This window comes from Panthera pardus, unplaced genomic scaffold (assembly GCF_024362965.1).
Source record: "Panthera pardus isolate Hobbes unplaced genomic scaffold, ASM2436296v1 HiC_scaffold_21, whole genome shotgun sequence".
Classification (NCBI taxonomy): domain Eukaryota; kingdom Metazoa; phylum Chordata; class Mammalia; order Carnivora; family Felidae; genus Panthera; species Panthera pardus.
The window spans coordinates 38,255,627-38,274,756 of NW_026526777.1; the positions used below are offsets into that span (position 1 = coordinate 38,255,627).

Sequence of the window (19,130 nt, forward strand, 5' to 3'; positions counted from 1 at the left end):
TGGGGCGTCTGGGTGGCTCAGCTGGTTAAGCGTCCAGCTCTTAGTTTCAACTCAGGTCATGATCTCACAGTTTCGTGGGTTCGGGCCCCACGTCGGGCTCTGTGCTGGCAGTGTGGAGCTTGCTTGGGATTCTCTCTCTCCCTCTCCTTTTGCCCCTCCCCCACTCACACTGTGTCTGTCTCTCTCAAAATAAATAAATAAACTTTAAAAAAAAAGAAATTACACATTCTGCGTCTAGCTCTGTGGGGGGGGGGGGCGATAAGGCAGGAAGTATGGTGGCACACACTCTCCATAGGTGTCACTGCTTTCAAACCACTCGTGCATGGTAGGGAGGTTGCTACAGGAGGATGTTTGGCAGCCTCTTGGAATTGAAGATTACATCCCAGGCCCCCCGCCCCCTTCATTTCACTGGGGAAGAAGGGAAGAAAACTGGGGGTCTTCAGAGAGAATAACTAGGTGTCCATACACAGGCTGTTTATGAAAACATAATGGAGGGAAGGAACAAAGATGGCCGCCTGGATAATTTAGTCCCCACTTCAGCCCAGCCACCGCCTGTAGTAGTCGTCTTGGGTTCTGCCCATGACATCTATATACACACCTATGGAGTTACACAACTTCCAACAGTGCATCAAACGGTTCTTCTTGAAGGTAGTTAAATCAGACTGGTTTGAAAAGCGTGTGGCTGGAGCAAGGTTTCTTCGTGAAGGCAAAGTACTGGAGTGGTTCAGAACAAAGGCTTTGGGATCAGCTAGACCCGCATTCAAATACTGCCTCTACTACCATTACTTCTGTGAAGTTAGGCGAATGATGCCTCAGTGTCTTCACCTGTAAAACGGGACGGTAACGACAGTACCAAACTCAATGGGCTCTTAACGGTCGTATGTGAAGAACATAGCAGGGCACCTCGGGGATGAGTTTTTAATGTTATTATTGATGGTTGATATCTTCCATGTGTACTGAGATTTTATGAAAAAGCAAGCGAAGGACCAAGACTGCCAGTTCAAGGTTATTGGATAAAATGAAACCATGAGCTCAGATGTCTCCAAGTGTATCCCATCACCTTCTATTCCTATGGATTTTGTCCAGTTGCTGAATCTTTTGCATCCGGGGGAGGATTAAAAAAAAAAAAAAAAAAGATCCCCACACAAAATGTTCCCATTTGAAGACATTTTTATTTTGATGCCCACCTGAGTCCCTGGCAGGATGGGCCTGTCCTCGGTGGGGGCAGTGGGGCTGTTTGGGGAGGAGGATGGTGGCCCTGCCCTGAGGGGGCTGCCTGGGGGATGAGAACAAAGGGGTATGTGACAGTGACAGGTCACAAAGGGCAGCAGAGGATAAATATGGCTGCGCAGGGGTTAGTTAGGCTGAGTTAGTTCTGTCACCAGGTCTGCAGTTCCCAGCCTCTCAGGGAGATAAAACTTCAGGGGTGGAGGTGAGGTGGAGGAATCCACCATACATCTCCGCACCCTTGCAGAATTTCAGTCTGGGGTCCAGGCACCCTACAGCACCCCCTCTGTAATCCTCTGAGCTCCCACCCTCACTCGTGTCTCTGGGAGGCTCTGAGGCAAAGGGGGGTGGCCCCCGTGGGGTGCGGTGGGGTGGGGTTGAGACACTGGCCATAGAGCCACCTGTGTGACACAGGAGCTCGGCTATATACCCTCTGCCAGCCAGGCCAAGGGAGAGAAGATCCAGGGACCCGCCTTGCGCGCACTGCCTCTTGTGATAGGAGAGAGTCATGAACCCCGAGTCTCTGCTCCCCTATCACACAGCCCACAGCCGCTCCGCAGTGGGCATGTTCAACACGGCCATGGGGAAACTACAGCGACACCTGCACAAGGGGGAGTACGACATCTTCAAGTACGCGCCTATATTTGAGAGCGACTTTATCCAGATCACCAAAAGGGGAGAAGTAATCGATGTGCACAACCGGGTCAGAATGGTGACCGTGGGCATCGCGTCCACCAGCCCCATCCTCCCGCTACCGGACGTCATGCTGCTGGCCCGACCGGCCACCGGCTGTGAAGAGCATGGCGGGCGTGGCCAGGCCACCAAGGGAAAAGGCCGCAAGGCTACCAAGACCTTAGAGCTCACCAGGCTCCTTCCCTTGAAGTTCGTGAGGATCTCCATTCACAACCGCGAGAAACAACAGCTGCGCCTCAAGTTCGCCACCGGCCGCTCGTGCTACCTGCAGCTGTGCCCCGCTCTGGACGCACGGGAAGACCTCTTCACCTACTGGGAAAAGCTCGTGTACCTCCTGCGACCACCAGTGGACAGCAACAGCAGTACGTACGCCCTCCCAGCGGAGGACATGCTTTGCATGCCTGTGTTTGAGGAAGAGAAGAGGAGCCCAGCAGGGGCGGATTTCCAAGGAAAGGGCTATCAGGACCAGGTCAGCATCAGGAGCCTCCACGTGGTCTCCGAGGTGGCCGGGGCCACCTCTGCAGCTTTTGCAGGTGGGGAGGGGACCCGTCAGGCCTCCCACAAACCCGATGCAGCCGCCGCCACCCCAAAACCTGCAGAGCTCCACAGGGAGTCGGCGGCAGAGCCACACGTAGAGCTGGCGGCGGCCGTGGCAGCGCGGGAGGCGGCGGGGGCGGCAGCGGTGGTGACAGGAGGGACGGCCGCGGGGTTCGCAGCAGGGATCGCAGCGGACACCGCGGCAGGCGCTTTGAGCGTGGCCTTGACCAAGTCAGCCGCCCCGGATCGGCTAGGCGCGGCCGTAGCAGGTGCAGCCACCGCGGGGCCGGGAGGAAGCAGGACCAACCTAGCCATTGCGGGCACCGCCAACCTCTCCCCGGAGAGCAGGAACGTGGCCTTGGCAGGTGCCGCGAAGATCCCCGGGTTTACTTCCGGCTCGTCGACCAGCCTCTCCCAGCGGGCCGGCAGGACCCCGACCTTCGCAGGGACAGAGGGCGCCCGCAAGACTGTGGCGGGAAACGTGGAGAGAGCGCTCCTCTCCGACGCGCAGAGCGGAGGCGCGGAGGGTGAGCAGGCGGGAAGGCAGCCGCGCAAGGGCTGGAGGGAGCGCAGGGACAAGGAGCGAACCTTTCGGGGCTCCCGTCGCCGCAGGGCAGCCGACACGCGCCACAAGGCCGGGGGGGACAAGACCAACCGGAAACCCTCCGGGCGGTCCTTAGCCGGCCACAGAGCCGCGAGGGAGGACAAGGACAAGGCCCGCGGCAGCCCGGGGGGCGGGAGGCGAGCCCCCCACAAAGGTATCGGCCACGCGCCCATCCCCAAGGAGCCCAGGGCCTCCCACAAATCGGGGCGGAGCTTATCCACCGCCAGCTCGGGGTTAGCCACCAAGAGGCTGGGCAGGATCGGGTTGTTCCTGAGGAACGTCAAAGCCAACCTTACTACCAGGACCACGGGCTCCCTACGCGGCAGAGACGTGGGCGTGCTGCCTAAGGCGGTGCACAGGAGCGGGCTGGAGGCCATCGAGGCCTCGGAGAACTGCCAGGGCCTGGAGAGCGCGGGGAGAGGGACATCTGACATTATGGAGACAGTGACCTTCGAAGCCCCTTAGTAGGGCTTTCCTCACAGCAGTTTAAATAAAGAACCATATAATCTGAGAATGGCATGCTGCATTCTGTCTGAATTTCTAGGTCCTGCAGCCCAGTAGTGACCTCACACTACTGTGAGGTCAGGAGGGGTCCGGTCTGAGACCCTGGGGTGGGGTCAAGGGCAGCCCCCACCTCACACTGCTGCTCAGAGCCAAAGGAGTGCTTCATCTTGCCTCAAGGCCCATCTGGCTTGTTCCTGAGGGCCACGGCTGAAAGTCAAACTATGGCCTGGAAAGCTCTTCCTTTTCTTCCATCCTTTCTCTATAAACAGCCCTTCCCCCTTGCAGGTCCATAGACCCAGCAAGAACAGGACTCCCATACCCTCAGGCCAGTCAGTGGAGGGTACCAGGGTAGAGCTGCAAACAGTCTCCAGGGTCTATTCCAATTCCAAGGGAGAAATTGGTTCTAAGACGGTGAGAATGTTAGCAAGACACTGTGCCCACAGCCCAAATTCCCATCAACACAATTGAGAGTACAGTAGGATATGTATAGAGATAGACATACAGCAGTGAAAATGAAGGGCAGCTACACCCTGGCTCCACGCATTGGCAGAGGGAAAAACCTATTCTGTGACTATAGCCTACACCACTTACAGAACAGTTCAAAACCATGTTTGAAACCGTAGATACAAAATTCATGGGGGAAGCCAAGACGGGATCACGAGGTGAACACAGGGCTTTCAGTGGTGTTGATCGATCTCCTAAGCAAGGCGGTGGGGTGGGCACATGGGCACACAGCTGTATTTTTCACATTACTCTCTCTGCAATCAGAATGGTCCTAGGGTCACCATGGCAACAGTGATGAAGTTCTTGCCTTGGATGTCCCTAACCAATGCCTTATCCCTTATGTGTTCACTCTTAGGTACTGCTATGACCATATTACAAGATCCAGTTTAAGGAGACAATTTAATCCTCGTCTGGTTATTAAAAAAGGAATAATATCTCTATTTTACAGATAGAAGCACTGAGGCTCAGAAAACTTGGAACTTTTGTAGAACAGTGATCCATCGGCCCACCCCAGACCCCACTTCTGTATGCAAAGCATTCTCGACGCTATGTTCCAAAACACTCTGCAACAAATGGACTGGATTAAGGGGAGGGAGGGATGAGAGCTGGGGAGACTCCTGACTGTGACCCGGTTTGGGGATATCCGTGAGCCCACAGTCCTCAGCTGGTCTTATCTCCAGAGTGTCCAGACCACCTTCGAGCTGTGTCCCCAGCCTCTGCATGACCTCCTGCCTGGGATTCCGGGGACCAGTCCCTGCTGGGGCTGCCTCTCCTTACGACCCATTCCTCTGGCAGCCACTAATTAAATGTTGGTATGGAGAAACCATCCTGAGCTCGGTTTTCAAAAGTTTAAAAGGGTTTCTCCTTGCCAAATCTCTCCTTCTGGAGTTCAGAACACAAATCCTTAAACCTCACGTGAGGGAGGTTATTTGTTAGGTCCAAGCAACACAGATGCTCTGACTTTTGCAGCCCTCCTTGGGGGGGAGGGGAGGGGTCTCTTCTGTTGGTTAAGGGAATGGTGGCCACGGGGCGGGGCCTGGGGCACGGGTGAGGAAGGAAGACAGCCAGAGACCTACACACACCCACCGTTTCCTCCAGCGAAACAAGGTTCACAACCCCAGGCTGGAGAATTATTGGAGTGAGTCAAGTCATTCTTAAAGAATGGAACATGCCCGGTGAGGAAAACAACCTAGAATCATTAACCCAGAGCCTCGGAGAAGACTGGGAGCTGCAGGGGGACAGAATTAATGGTTTACTCTTAACCAGCTTTCCCCTGGATTCAAGGTGGGGAAATTACAAAAAGACCACATCACATACTTTTGATCCTGTGATTCCACCCAGGCAAGTGCAGGTAAACACTGGTCTGGAAGAAGAAATTGCAATAAAGACATCTGCATAGAACTTAGTCGTTTAATGGCACGTAGGTTCTTTAATGTACGTGCCTCCTTCTGCTTCTCACGTCTCCACTTTGCAGATGGGCAAATGGGGGTTCAGAGCATTTGAAAGACTTGCTCAAGGTGGAGGTGATGGTGCAGAGAGGGGATGATGCAACTCCTTTCATGTATCACCTACTGAGTGCCAACTCCACATCCCACAGGGAGGGACAGGGACAATGGAGAAAATAGGGCAGGCTTGGGTCATCATCACAATGCTCAGTGACAGATACAATGAGAGATGCATGTTCGGGGAACAGGATCTATTCAGAGGAGGGGTTCTGGGGCATGGGAAGGAGTCTTGGGTCAGGGAAGGGTTCACAGAGGAACTGACAGTTTTAAGAATGACTAGGTCTCTGCCAGGTGGAGGAGGCATGGGGAGTAAGGGCAAAGCTGGAGGAGGTGCAGGTCACAGAAAAGGATGCGTGCAAAGTACGAAGCCTTGAAATATTACGATGTGTTGAGCAACTACAGGATTTCAGTATTGCTGGTTGGAGCACAAGGGGAGAAGAGGAACATGAGGCTGGAGAATCAGGCAGCTGGATCTTCGGGCACCTGGGGTGCTGCGTGAATGTCCAGGATTTGGGGAGCCATTGAAGGCCAGCGTCTGACGGGAGTAAGTTCTCTCTGGCTCCAGAGTGGACAGCTGATGGACAGGGGGCTGTCTGGAGACAGGGGATCCTCCAGGAAGCCATTCCATTAATCCTGCCCAGAGATGGGGAATCCTGATCCTGGGTGGCAGTGGGGGAAACAGAAGGGAGGTGGGGTCCAGAGGTGTGAAATGATGGAAGAGGACAATTTCCACCCCACATCCTGAAAGACCGGGAGATCATGGTGTAGGCTCAGCTAAAGGAGGCGGAAATGACAAAAGTGGAAGGCCCTCTGTGGAAAGCAAGGAGGAACGTGTTAAGATATAAAACAGCTTCTAGGTGGCTAAGGGGTAAAACACCAGGACAAGGCAGCCAAAGGGAACTGGAGAGGAGAGGAGACACTGCCTGAACTGTTCCTTGCCCATGGGCACAGGAGGTATTCCCACAGAACCCTCCTCACTGTGCCCAAGAGTCGCCCGGCAGAGCCCCTTGTGGCCACATCCTGGTAATGCAGACTGCTGCTTGAAAGAGAAGAGCCAGGACTGAGGCTGAGTGGCAGTCACGCCTTCCCTTTGTCACACCACAGTTAGCATAACACCAATCCCAGAGGTGTGAGCTGGGAGGGAGGGGTCTGAGTCAAGAGGATGCACCTCATCCAGGCTGCAGGGCTCCAAGCCTCTGGCAGAATGTGGAGTGACCACAAGACAGGTGCCCTGGGAGGTTGGGGGTTCTGACTCAAGGGGACAGAGTGACCATCAAGAAAAGAGGTAGGGTCTGGGGTGCCTGGGTGGCTCAGTCGGTTAAGTGTCCGACTTCGGCTCAGGTCATGATCTCGCAGTCTGTGGGTTTGAGCCCCGCGTCGGGCTATGTGCTGACAGCTCAGAGCCTGGAGCCTGCTTCAGATTCTGTGTCTCCCTCTCTCTCTGCCCCTCCCCGACTTGTACTCTGTCTCTGTCTCTTGAAAATAAATAAACGTTAAAAAATTAAAAAAAAAAAACAACGAATAGAGGTAGGGTGGAGTTATGGTCAGGGTCCCTCTGCAACCTAGAAGTCATTCGAGAAACAACTGTTGAACACCTACTGTGGGCAAGATAGGAAATCAGGGCCCATGAAGATGTTCATGTACACACACACACACACACACACACACACACACACGCCAGTACCACAAGCCAAAGTGTGGCAGTGGCCTTGGGCAGTGTATAGAAAGAGGCATCACAGAGAAGGGAAGGTCTGAGCAGAGAGATGATGGAGAAAAAAAAAGACTTGGGCATTTTGGGATCTTGGGAGATGTTTCTAGATGACAGACAAGTGCAGTGTGCCCAGGATGTAATGTGCTTAGGGGATGGGGAGGGGTGAAGTGCGGGGTGGGGGGGTGAGAGCGTGGTGGGAAATGAGGCTGGAAGGGGAGACGAGGCCAGAATGCTGGATAAACCCCTGAACCCCCTGATCTTCACTACTGCAGATGGAACCTGTAATGCAGAGGTGAGGGGGATATAGAGCTGGATTTTCCTGGAGAAGAGCACAAGACCCGAAAATGTGTTATAGAGGTGCATGTCTTCCCACACTCTCTAAGTGGGTGTCTTCTCACAGGTGTGCTGGGGTGCTGACACCCATCATCTTTGGGGCACCTGGACGACCTACCAGTTGGTTTTGGCTGCCAGTAGCCCCATCTGATACCCCGGAATGCCCTTCCAGTGTTGCCATTTTCTACATGTGCCATGGCCTGCAAAAGGCTGGGAAAGACCCTCCTCGATATGCACGTCACGTGCACACAGTGCGGTTGGCAGCAAAGAGCCACTGAGAAGCACCTTCCTTGGTGGGCTGGCCTGTTCCCCACAGTTCCAGTCGCTGCTGGCCACGTCACCCTGGTTTTCTTCTCCCACGGACATCGCCACAGGCCCAGCACCTTGCCATAATGCAATTTACACTGGTTTTGGAAAGTTTTTCATAAAAAAAAAACGCTTTATGAAGCCAAATTCATTTTTGAAAGACTTATCCTTTGCTTTGAGAGTATGTCTTTCCTCCTGTTTTTAACATTTTAGTTTGAAGTATAACATATGTACCCAAAACCCCCACATAACTAGCACCAGTGATGAATCAGAACATCAACACAGGGGCTCCTGGGTGGCTCAGTTGGTTGAGCGTCCGACTTTAGCTCAGGGCATGATCCTGTGGTTCATGGGTTCGAGCCCCACGGTGGGCTCGTTGCTGACAGCTCGGAGCCTGGAGCCTGCTTCAGATTCTGTGTGTGTGTGTGTGTGTGTGTGTGTGTGTGTGTGTGTGTGTGTGTGTGTATGTCTGCCCCTCCCCCGCTTGCTCGCGTGTGTGCTCTCTCTTTCAAAAATAAACAAACATTAAAAAAAAAATCACCACAACTCTAGAAGCCCCCCTCATGTTCTCTTTCAGTCACTACCGCCAAAGGTAAACATTATCCTGACTTCTAACACCATAGATTCATTTTGCTTTGTTTTTCAACTTTATGCCAACGGAATCACACTGTATATATTCTTTGACTCTGGTTTCTTTCCCTCAGCCTCCTATTCGTGAGATTTGCCCAGGATTTTTTTTCTGGCAACAATTCATTCATTCTCATTGCCATACAGTATTTCATTGCAAAAATATTCTCCCATTTATTTATTCATTCAGCTGCTGGAGGGTGTTTGGGTTGTTTCCAATTTTTGACTATTAGGAATCGTGCTGCTATGAACATTTATATGCAGACCTTTGGGTAAAAATATACATAAAATTCTGTCAGGCATATACTTCGAAATGGAATTGAATATATGCATATGTTCAGTTTTAGATGATATCCCAAAGTGACTGTGCCATTACACACGCCTGCCAGGAACGCGTGAGCCTTCTGGTTGTCACATCCTTGCCAACATTTGATGTTGCTCATCTCTTTCCTTTGAAAACCATTCTGGTGGGGTAAAGTGCCTTTTCTCCCTTTCTCACAAAAAATGCACTTTTTAAAAATAAGTTTATTTATTTATTTTTGAGAGAGAGAGCACGTGCGTGCGCACACGCGGGGGAGAGGGGCAGAGAGAGAGGGAGAGAGAGGGAATCCCACTAACAGTGCAGAGCCTGAAGCAGGGCTCAAACTCATGAACCATGAGGTCATGGCCTGAGTTGAAACCAAGAGTCGGATGGTTAACTGACTGAGCCACCCTGGCGCCCCTAAAAACATACTTTTCAAAAACATATATGGCGACCATGGAAAATGGTAATTGTGTTATAATATCCTGAATAGGGAAAGTTAGAGGTTGGCTTTCAAGTTAGTTTTGAAATCTCATACATCTCTGAGATCTTAAGTGTTGTTCATACATTTTCAAGGGTTTCTCATTTCAAGGAAGCTTATGTTTTTATACGCCTCTCCTACCATCCCGTTCCAGCGACCTTTTGCTTTATAACAAACTACCCCCAAAAACTTTGTGACCCCCAAAAATGGTATCTCATACATTCTTCTACACCAGGAATTTGGACAAGGCTTACCTGGGAGCACTGGCTTCTGCTGCTCATGGTATCGAGTGAGGTGGTTCAGTAGTCTGGTCCGGAGAGTCAAGGAGAGCTCCATCCCTGTGTCTGGTGCCTTGAAGAAAATGGCCATAAGGTGGGATTATCAAGAGGCATGCTTCCATGGGGCCTTCTGGCATGATGGTCACAGGTAGTCAGACTGGCTTCCCTCAGAGCAAATATCCCAAGATCACCAAGGGGAAGCTGCTTCTGGCTGAGCCTCAGAAGTCACCCGGCATAACTGCTACTGCATTCTGCTGGTTACAAGCAAGTCATAAGAGCAACCCAGATTTAAAGGGAGAGCAATTACAGTCCACCTCTTCAGAGGGAAATGGCAAGATCACATTGTGAAAGGGCATGGGGGGTGGCAATATTGCTGTGGCCTTCTTTGGAAAATACAATTTGCCACCCCCCCCCCCCCCATGCTAACAAAGCCCCCTGGCCAGGATGTACCTAAGGAGCCCTGAGGTCATTGCAGCCACCTCCATCTTTCATACTTTCCCTCTCCTTAACTCCCTCTCTTATGTTCTTACCTCTTTTCACTTTACTTTCTTACTCCCTTCTTTTCTTCCCCCTTTCAATGAACCAAACTCACAAGGAATCCCACTGGGCATTTCTTAGTCCTCTTCTCCCCATCCCTCCCTACATATCCCCAAGCTCTTTGACCCTCTGGTGATAGAATACTGGGACACCTGGAACCATACATCGCATGTCAGGCCCGGAAAGGTCTTGACTAACCCCAGATGTAGTTTACATATGAGGAAGTTGAGGCCTAGAGAGGACAGGGGCTTTCCCAAGGTCCTACTTCAAGTAAGTGGCAGAGTTCTGGTGAGCACAGCCCAAAACCTAGCCCACACTGGGTCCCAAAGAATACCAATGACTTTTCCTTCCATTTCTGACTTCCTGGAACTAGAACCATTTGTTTCTGTTTCACATTCATTGCCTCAACATTACAATCTCTTTTTGGCTTCTTGGTCAAGGACAGAAACCAGTCTGGCAGGCCTCTGTTCCCAGAGAGGCCTGTCCCAGTCCTGGCCCGGGTCCGGGCCTTCAGAGATGGGTGGGGGTCTTGTGGATAGAGCAAAGCGGGATTAGCTCAACCGGTCCCCCTCCAACCAACTGACTGCACCCAGACACAATTACTCCTTTCTGTTGCTGAAATCCAAGAATCCTCTAAACTTGAGTATCAACTAGCAACTGGTTTTGGACTTTTGTGCATATACAACAGGGATGGTGAATTTAACTTAAGCTGATGATGACAGAAGTCAGGCTAAGGATAAATCTGGAGTGACATAGGGCCAGGAGTCACAACTCTATGTCCAGGCTGAGAGACAGAGACTCTGTTACGTTACAACCTGTTTCGTCTGATAACTCCACTCGGGAGGAGGCGAGGGCCCAGAGGGTGAATCCCAGGCTGGGCCACCAGACATCGCACAGCATCAGGGGCTGAACTTGAAGGGAAAAGCAAGGGCTGGAGAAAATGGGGGTGGGGGGTGGCACATTGGGATCTCAGTAGTAAGGACGTGGAGAACAGCCTGCTAAGAAGCCTCTCGGAACTTTTTGTGATCTACCAGCTCAGTGCTTTAGGCCACAAGATAGCAGCTGTGTAAATCGGTGATAAGCTGAGACTGAGACTGAGGCATGCTGTCAGGGAAGTCACCTTGGGCCAAGAGGGAGTCCTGGAGGTGTCTGTGTGTGAGAGACAGAGGGGAGAAATGGCATATGTTGAGGACTCTGTTGACAGGAAAGGATCCACCGGTCACTCCTGCATCCAGGCGCAGTGTGGCCTTCTATCCTTCCCTACGCCCCTTCCTTCCCTCCCTTCCAGCAGCCTTCTGCAGCTCTGACTGACAGGAGGCCCAGGACAGGGAGAGATATCACTAATGACGCTTAGTCCTTCCTTGCCCACAGAGGCCATGCCCAAAGACCCTCCCCAGAATCCCTTTGCTGGGAGTGGTCCAGATAAGTCGTGCAGGGTTCCCTGCCTTTCTTCCTGGTAGGGTCCCTCCTTCCAGCTCTTGTGCCTGCCAAACGAAAGAGCAATTTCTTTTCCCTTCATACTCCCCTCCTGGAAAGAGAGGAAAAAAAGGAAACCACATCACTACCCGTGTCATTTCCCAGCCTGTGGTTGGCCAGAGCCCGCGCCTGGCCCTCGTCCACACGGCCTGCTGCTGTGGCTGTATCCACTTGAGCTGAAAGTGTATGAGCAGCTGCCACACTGGGCACGAAGCCAAGAAACGGGGAGCCCACCCCGTGTCTCCTTCCAAGTTCTGCAGTCTGTTCCTTGCATCTTATGGGGCTGCCACGTATAATGACAGTAGTATCTATTGAGTGCTTCCTCTCTGGCAGCCGCTGTTCTAAAAACTCTACAGGGGCTGTTATGTTTAGTTCTTTTCCCACAGCTCTATGAAGTCGGCATTATTATTCCCATTTTACAGATGAAGGAATTGAGGCACAGACAAGTTCAAATAACTTACCCAAGGCCTCCGGTGGTGGAGCCAGGATTAAATCCCAAGACGTCTCACACTGGGGCTCACCCCCCAGGCCCCAGGGTGGGCTGACTCTGTGAAGTACGTGGCCTTAGAAGGTATCTGCCCCTGCACCCTGGTGAATGGCCAGCCTTTAGCCAGCAGGCAGTCAACAAACTCCATGGCTTAGAATACTGGGCTCCATATCAGGCACCACCCTCTCCCCCTGGCCCTGGGGGCCCCTCCATCTCCCTCCACTCCTTGCCTCTCACTCAGGCCCAGGGTGTCTTGGCCACTGGAGGAATGAGGTGCATATGTGGGCAGAGTGGCTTGTTCCTTCTAGTTCCACACTGCCGACATCTGTCTTACCTGGGACCGCTAAAAAATCTGTCATAGGCACTTTCAGGCTGTGACACCTCAGACCATCCCTGGACAGACCCAAGGGATGACTTTCCAGGCCCAGCAAGAAACCCTTGTCTAAGAGAAAGGAAAGGAATGGGCTCCAGAAAATCTGCCCCGCCACTCCCCCACTAACTGTGACCACTAACTTCCTAGATAACAGATGATCACTCTCCAATCTAACTAGCCACACAGAGCTTCCCCACCCATTCCTGCTCCCTCTCCCCTCTTTCCTTTTCCTACCCCAAGGCTCCCCTCCCTGGTCTGTCTCCATGTCCAGTGAGGCTCTCTGTCATCCCTCCTTCCATCCCGCCTCTGACTTCACTGCTTCCTTCTGATTTTTACTCGGATCTGAGGATCCCTCCTCACCCACTCCTGTCCCACCAAAACTAACCCCCAAAGCTTGCTTCATGACTCAAATCCCCTCTGCTAGGCTCTACCACATTGAGGGTGAAGGTTCAGGGTCTGGAAAACAGAGGCCCCCTGAGAGTTCTCAGTGGACCCAGAGTGAGGATCTACAGGTCAAGTGGATGACAAAACCTCTTGCCTACAAGTCAGGGCCACCACTCTTGCTCTCTCTGAGGCCGAGGCTGCCTCTCTCTGCCACCTCTGTGGGGCACAAAAGCTGGAGCCCATTTGCATTAATTCTCTGAGTTGCTTTGACTCAGAGTCCGGGACTCAGAAGCATGCTAATTTTATGCAAACGAATGCAAATGAATATAGAAAACTAGGCGACCCTGAATTTACTGGAAATCAGAGGCTCCGCTGACGGGAAGACTTACAGAAATTTTGGAATCTACTTCCCAAGAGAAATGTAAAAATAGTGTGGCCTCCAGTTAGGGGTTGGGGAGGGACATAGCTGGAAGGCATTCAGAGAAAGGAACACAGTCTGGGTTTCCTAGTCGTTTCTAAGTGACCCAGCAAAAGTCAGAGGAAGGAAAAGCATCTGGCCACCAAACCTTCCCCCTTTCTCCTCTCTTGGAGCTGAGCTTGGCGTTCAGCTCCTCGCCCTGCCGCAACCACCCTACAGTGTACGTCTTGGAGAGCAGAGAACACAGGACATTAAGGCATCTTTGGAAACAGGCATTTTGTTTATATCCCGCTTCCCATGACAACCTCCCACTATTATCTTCTCCCCTTACATCTCCTACATTGACCTTCTTCTGCTTGTTCCTCGTTGGATCTGACTGGTGAACTGAACAGAATGTTCTGGAACCTGACCTGGAGGGTTAGGGAGTCTGGATATTCATATAAAGAAGACCTCAGAGGATATCTCTTGGATAGGTCAACCCAGGCACAAAGGCTTAGGCACCTCATTTCCAGGAGGAGAGAGAAAAGGACCACTCTGAGAAAGAACAGGGGAGAGGAAGTGGCCCCAGAAGCAACAGTCCATTCTTCTGACCCTAAACTGAGATGTTCTGAATAACTTCAAAAGGCAGACACTGCCCTTTTCTTAAAGATTTCAAAAGAAGGAAAGAATTTTCCAAAATACTTCCAACAGTCTACTCATTCTCATCAGAATGTTTTTACCTATATTAACATAAATGTCTGATGCTACTATGGAAGTACCTTTTTTTCTGGTTATTTTCCTCCAAATAAATAGCTCCTAGATATTAAGGTAATACTCCAGCAAACCCTTAACACACACCATGAAAAGACCTGAAGACAACTTCCCCAAGATTTAGTGACCATTCACCAATTCCTGGCGAGGAAATCATTCAGACTAAGCCCTTCACCCCCAGGTGAAAAGGAGCAGTGAGTATTCATCCATGTTCTCCTAACTAGGTAGAAAGCTTACTGAGGCCCAACTGCCAACCAGTTAGTGTTTGGGGTTACCCAGAGGAAGAAAAAAGTGATTTGTACACTTAAAAGAGAAGGGCATGCTTGTATATCAAGCATGCTATGTATATCATATCCTTCAAGTCTTATAACAGCCCCACTAGATACAGAACATTCCCATTGTACAGGTGAGGAGATTAAGGCTAAGAGAATTGAAGTCATTTACCCAAGATCACACACCTGTGGCAGAATAATATCCATATTCTCCTTTTCTTTCTAAGCACATGTTCACCTACATTTCCCAGCCCTCTTGTTGTTAAAGACTGGCCAAGTGACTGAGTTCTGGCCAATGAAATGGGGACAGAGATGATTTTTTGCCACTTCCAGGCCTGGCCCATAAAAATCTGGCAGATGGTCCTTCATCCCCTTTCCTGTCACTATCTGCATGGCCCAGGCACCACAAAGCCACATGATTAAGATGGGAGGAGCTTGGTCCCTGAATGACTCAGTGGAGCAGAGCACCCTTCACCCTGCCCTCTGCCACCTGCACTGGACTCCGACTTGGATGAGTAAATCTTCACTGTTTGAAGCTACTGAGATTTTAGCCTATCTGGACTAACTACCTGGTGAAGGCAAGATCTGAAACCAAGTCCACCAAACTCCAAAGACCATTCTTTCTCGTTAAGCCTTCTTGCTACACAATACAGCAGAAATATAAAGGTTGAACTATAAAATATTATCTAATCTCACAGTTCACTTCTTCCCCATCCATGCTTCTCCTACAACCAAAATCTAGAATCCTAAAGATTTTAGAAGAAATTTAAAGATTTAGAACAAAATCAAGGGAGCAATCAACAAATATTGATTGACTGCATACTACCTGCTGAGCAAGGAGAAACCCTTTTATCGTTCATGCCAAGAAGGGTCCTCCCCACCTTCACCTGAGGCTCCATTCCATGGGTGTGGGGGCTATGAATTTGGAGGACATTGAGTACAGCCATGGCCATCATCAAAGCATGCAAAAGCCATCATGATTTGCCACTCACCACTGCATCCCATCATCCCTATGCCAAGTCAAAGAGAGTTGAGTCAACATCATACAAGCACAACACTCTGATCACGGCAAGAAGAAACATATGTAATCAGTCAACCTTTCCTCCACAGGCAGTTAGTCTATTAAATATAAGTTAAGACTGACCAGTAGTTTGGGCATGATAGAATCGGCACAATCTGATTCTTAAAAGAGAAGGAGACAAAGGATTATTGACGAGAAGGATTATTGGCAATGAAGGAGTAAAAGGTTTTTAAATTTTCTATTGAGATAGGAAATCCTGCAAGTATAATTTGTGGGGGCTAGAAGACCTCCCCTGCTACCCACATCTGACATTTCCCTCTCTACATTCTCTACATTCAAGGATTTGTCCTCAGTCTTAACACACTCTGTCTCTCTCCCTTAAAATGATGATCTCTCTAGAGAGAGATCTTATTAGTCTTATTAGTCAACTATATCTCCTTGTAATGCAGGACTTGGTGGGAACCAATATTTATTGAGCCCTTAATATATGCCCATTATAGTTCCAGGATCTTAAAAATCATGAGTACCTCCTATATAACATGGGCATGGTGCCTGCAGCAGTGAACCAGGGAATAGCAGGTGCCTGCAGCAGTGAACCAGGGAATAGCAGGTACCTGCCTATGACCAGTCATTCCTGGCACAGCTGTGCTAGCCACCAGCATTCACATGGCCCAACACTCCTGGGACACCTGGAGTACATGACAACCTGTGTCCCACCAACAAGCACTGACAGACCTCAGAATCCTGCTGCCTGCTCAGCCCACCAGGGCTTCATCCACCCAGGATTGCCCCAACTCACTTAGGGCCCCAGCATCAGGCCTCCACTAGCTGCTTGAGAGGCTTGAAGTCATGACCTCTACCCTGTGCTCTCCCAGATGGGATAGGGTGGAGATGGAGGGTAGGGTGGCAGGCAGGTATGGTCCTTTTCTTTTTATCAACATGATTCTTATTGTTGATTCTCCCCTGGCTTAATGAGTTGTTTGGGGAGAATCTGATTTTATATTTGGGAAGAAGAAGAACAACGATTTTCAATCTGAAAAAATTTAAAATACGTTACTTTACTCAAGTTTCGTATTTTACAGATGGGTAAATTGAGACTCAGAGAAGCTTTGTAATGGTCCCCGGCCACAGTGGCAGAAGTTAAGTTTGAGCTCAACTTTGTCTTTGATTCCGAAGTCCTTGCTCATAGCACTACGCCAGTGTTTCTTAAACTGGGCTGATCTTCGGAATCACCAAGGGAATAGTTAAAAATACACATTCTTGGTCCTAAAATACAGATTCCTGAATCACTTTCCAGGGGCAGGGCTCAGCAATCTGTGTTTCCACACACCCCAGGTGCAGCTGAAGATGAGCCAAACTGGAGATACACTCCACTGTACCTTGCAGTGGGAAAGAACAGAGGGCAAGTTGAGTGGGTACACCAAGGAAATGAGGGGAGAAGAGAATGGAAGGGTCTTCTGTGCTGTTGCCCAGGGCTGGCCCTGCCCAAACACTGGTGCCTGCCACTTAGTAGTTGAGGTCCTAACATAGGACCTGGAGGACAATTAATGACATCAAGGAAAGGCCTTTCCAGTCAGCTGTTTTCCTTACATCTCTACTGTGGAAAGAGGATATCATGCCTGTGGAATTCAGCTGCAAAGAGTCATCTCCAGATCTATTTTTAAATTCTCCAGAAACGAAGAAAGAAAAGCCTGTAAAGGTTTGGAATGTGCTCATCATTTTCCTGATTCAGGAAAACTGCTTTGATTTAGTGCTCGTTTCTTGCAAGCCTGTGCTCACAGACAAATTGGCTGAGCGTGAGGTTTGTGGGCAATGGGGGAGTTTCAGCTGAAGGAGACTGAGTCACAGAGGACTCCAGATGGCAGGAGGGAGGGCTCCCCATCTCCCCCTTCTCTGAATCCTCCTTGTCTGTGCCCAGGGTTCAGAGCTTCCTCAGGCCTGGTGATCTGAGCACCTCCCCCAGAGCTCTTGATAAGAGACTTTGTGATGGTCCCTCAGGAGGCTTATATTTAATGGACCTGATAATCTGAGGGAAGAAGTTGTTTTAAAGAGGATTAAAATTGGGCTCTCTGCTCCTCTCTGTTCGACAGACAGCTGCATCTTCTGGTGCAGTGCCAGCCATGTTCCCAAGACACGATGGTGAAGGTCAGAGTAAATGGATTTGGCCATATTGGGCACCTGGTCACAAGGGCTGCTTTTAACTCTGACAAAGTGGATATTGTCACCATCAGTGACTTCTTAATAGACCTCAGTTACATGGTCTTCATGTTCCAGTACGATTCCAGCCGCTGCAATTTCAATAGCACAGTCAAGGCTGAGAACAGGAAACTTGTCATCAATAGAAAGCCCATACACTTCTTCCAAGAATGAAATCCCACCAACATCAAATGGGGTGACGCTGGTGCTGAAGATGTTGTGTAATCCACTGGGGTCTTTACCTCCACGAAGAAGGCTGGGGCTCGCTTGAAGGGTGAGGCCAAGAGGGTCATCATCTCTGCCCCTTCTGCTGATGCCCCCATGTTTGTGATGGGTGTGAACCAGAGAGGTATGACAACTCACTCAAGATTTTCAGCAACACCTCCTGCACCACCAATTGCTTGGCCCATCTGGCCAAGGTCATCCATGACAACTTTGGCATTGTGGAGGGACTCATGACCACAGTCCATGCCATCACTGCTACCCAAAAGACCACAGATGGCCCTTCTGGGAAACCGTGTGATGGCTGAGGGACTGCCCAGAACATCATCTCTGCTTCTACTGGTGCTGCCAATGCTGTAGGCAAGGTCATCCCTGAGTTGGTTGAATGGGAAGATCATGGAATGGCCTTCAGTGTCCCCAACCCCAATGTTGTGGATCTGACCTGCCACCTGGAGAAAGCTGCCAAATACAGTCACATCTAGAAGGTGGTGACACAGGCATCAGAGGACCCCCTCAAGGGCATCCTGGGGCACACCGAGGACCACGTTGTCTCCTGCAACTTTAACGGTGGCACTGACTCTTCCACCTCTGATACTGGGGCTGGCATTCCCCTCAATGACCACTTTTTCAAGCTTGTTTCTTGGTATGATAGTGAATTTGGCTCTAGCAACTGAGTGGTGGCCCTGATGGTCTACATGGCCTCTAAGGAGTAAGAGCCCCCTGGACCACCAGCCCCAGTAAAAGCAATAGATGAGAAAGGTGCTCAGCTGCTGGGGAGTCCTTGCCCCAGTTCATCCCCAAACACAATGAGAATCTCCTAACCTTTACACAGTTTCCATCCCAGACTCCCCTGAAGAAGGAGGGGGAACTGGGGAGCCGTACCTTATCATGTACCATCAATAAAGTATACTGTACCCAACAAGAACAACAGCAACAGTTGATTAAGATTGCATAGTGATTGGATTTGAATATTCGAGTTGAGAGTTTAACTGATAAGAGAATGTTTCTTTTTAGATAATTGCAATAATGACTGTTGTTGAGTTTCTTTGCCCATGTTGAATGTGCACCGAGGGGAAGGGTTGAAGTATTTGAAAAGTCTAAATTGTAGTGGATGCAGGAAAAGATGTTTGATATTCTTTACGTGATGACCTCCTTTACTAAGTGTAAGGATAAATCCTACCCTGAAGCCTCCAGCAAAGAGGTCACTTAGTACCAATTAAAATCCAGTCCATCACCTACCTCAACAGATCCTGTGGCTTTGCCCTCTCCAGATCCAGGAGCAGCCTGCCAGGGGCTCTCAGTGCTCACTGGTGTGGCATCAGGATTCAATTTCACCGCAATGCACATTGCAGGAGGTCAGCCCTGGCTGGGGGCATTGAGCAC

The 19,130-nt window shown here is 50.4% G+C and overlaps 1 protein-coding gene, 1 long non-coding RNA gene and 1 pseudogene across 2 annotated transcripts; all 3 read left to right on the top strand.

Moving 5' to 3' along the window:
- Positions 1 to 1,325: 1,325 nt before the first annotated feature.
- On the top strand, positions 1,326 to 3,580 carry GARIN4 (golgi associated RAB2 interactor family member 4). Its single transcript, XM_019421422.2, has one exon. It carries the CDS (start codon positions 1,736 to 1,738, stop codon positions 3,524 to 3,526), a length of 1,791 nt encoding a protein of 596 aa, XP_019276967.2. The 5' UTR covers positions 1,326 to 1,735; the 3' UTR covers positions 3,527 to 3,580.
- Positions 3,581 to 3,715: 135 nt separating this feature from the next.
- On the top strand, positions 3,716 to 4,895 carry LOC109254690 (uncharacterized). The gene is made up of 2 exons (XR_002074939.2): positions 3,716 to 3,976; positions 4,518 to 4,895. It is a non-coding gene; the product is annotated as an uncharacterized LOC109254690 (long non-coding RNA).
- A 12,504-nt stretch (positions 4,896 to 17,399) lies between these two features.
- Positions 17,400 to 18,460, top strand: LOC109250620 (glyceraldehyde-3-phosphate dehydrogenase-like; annotated as a pseudogene).
- Positions 18,461 to 19,130: the final 670 nt, after the last annotated feature.

Bases quoted from the DNA above. Each gene is read 5' to 3' on its own strand.
- GARIN4 (XM_019421422.2), top strand. From the start codon at position 1,736: ATGAACCCCGAGTCTCTGCTCCCCTATCACACAGCCCACAGCCGCTCC.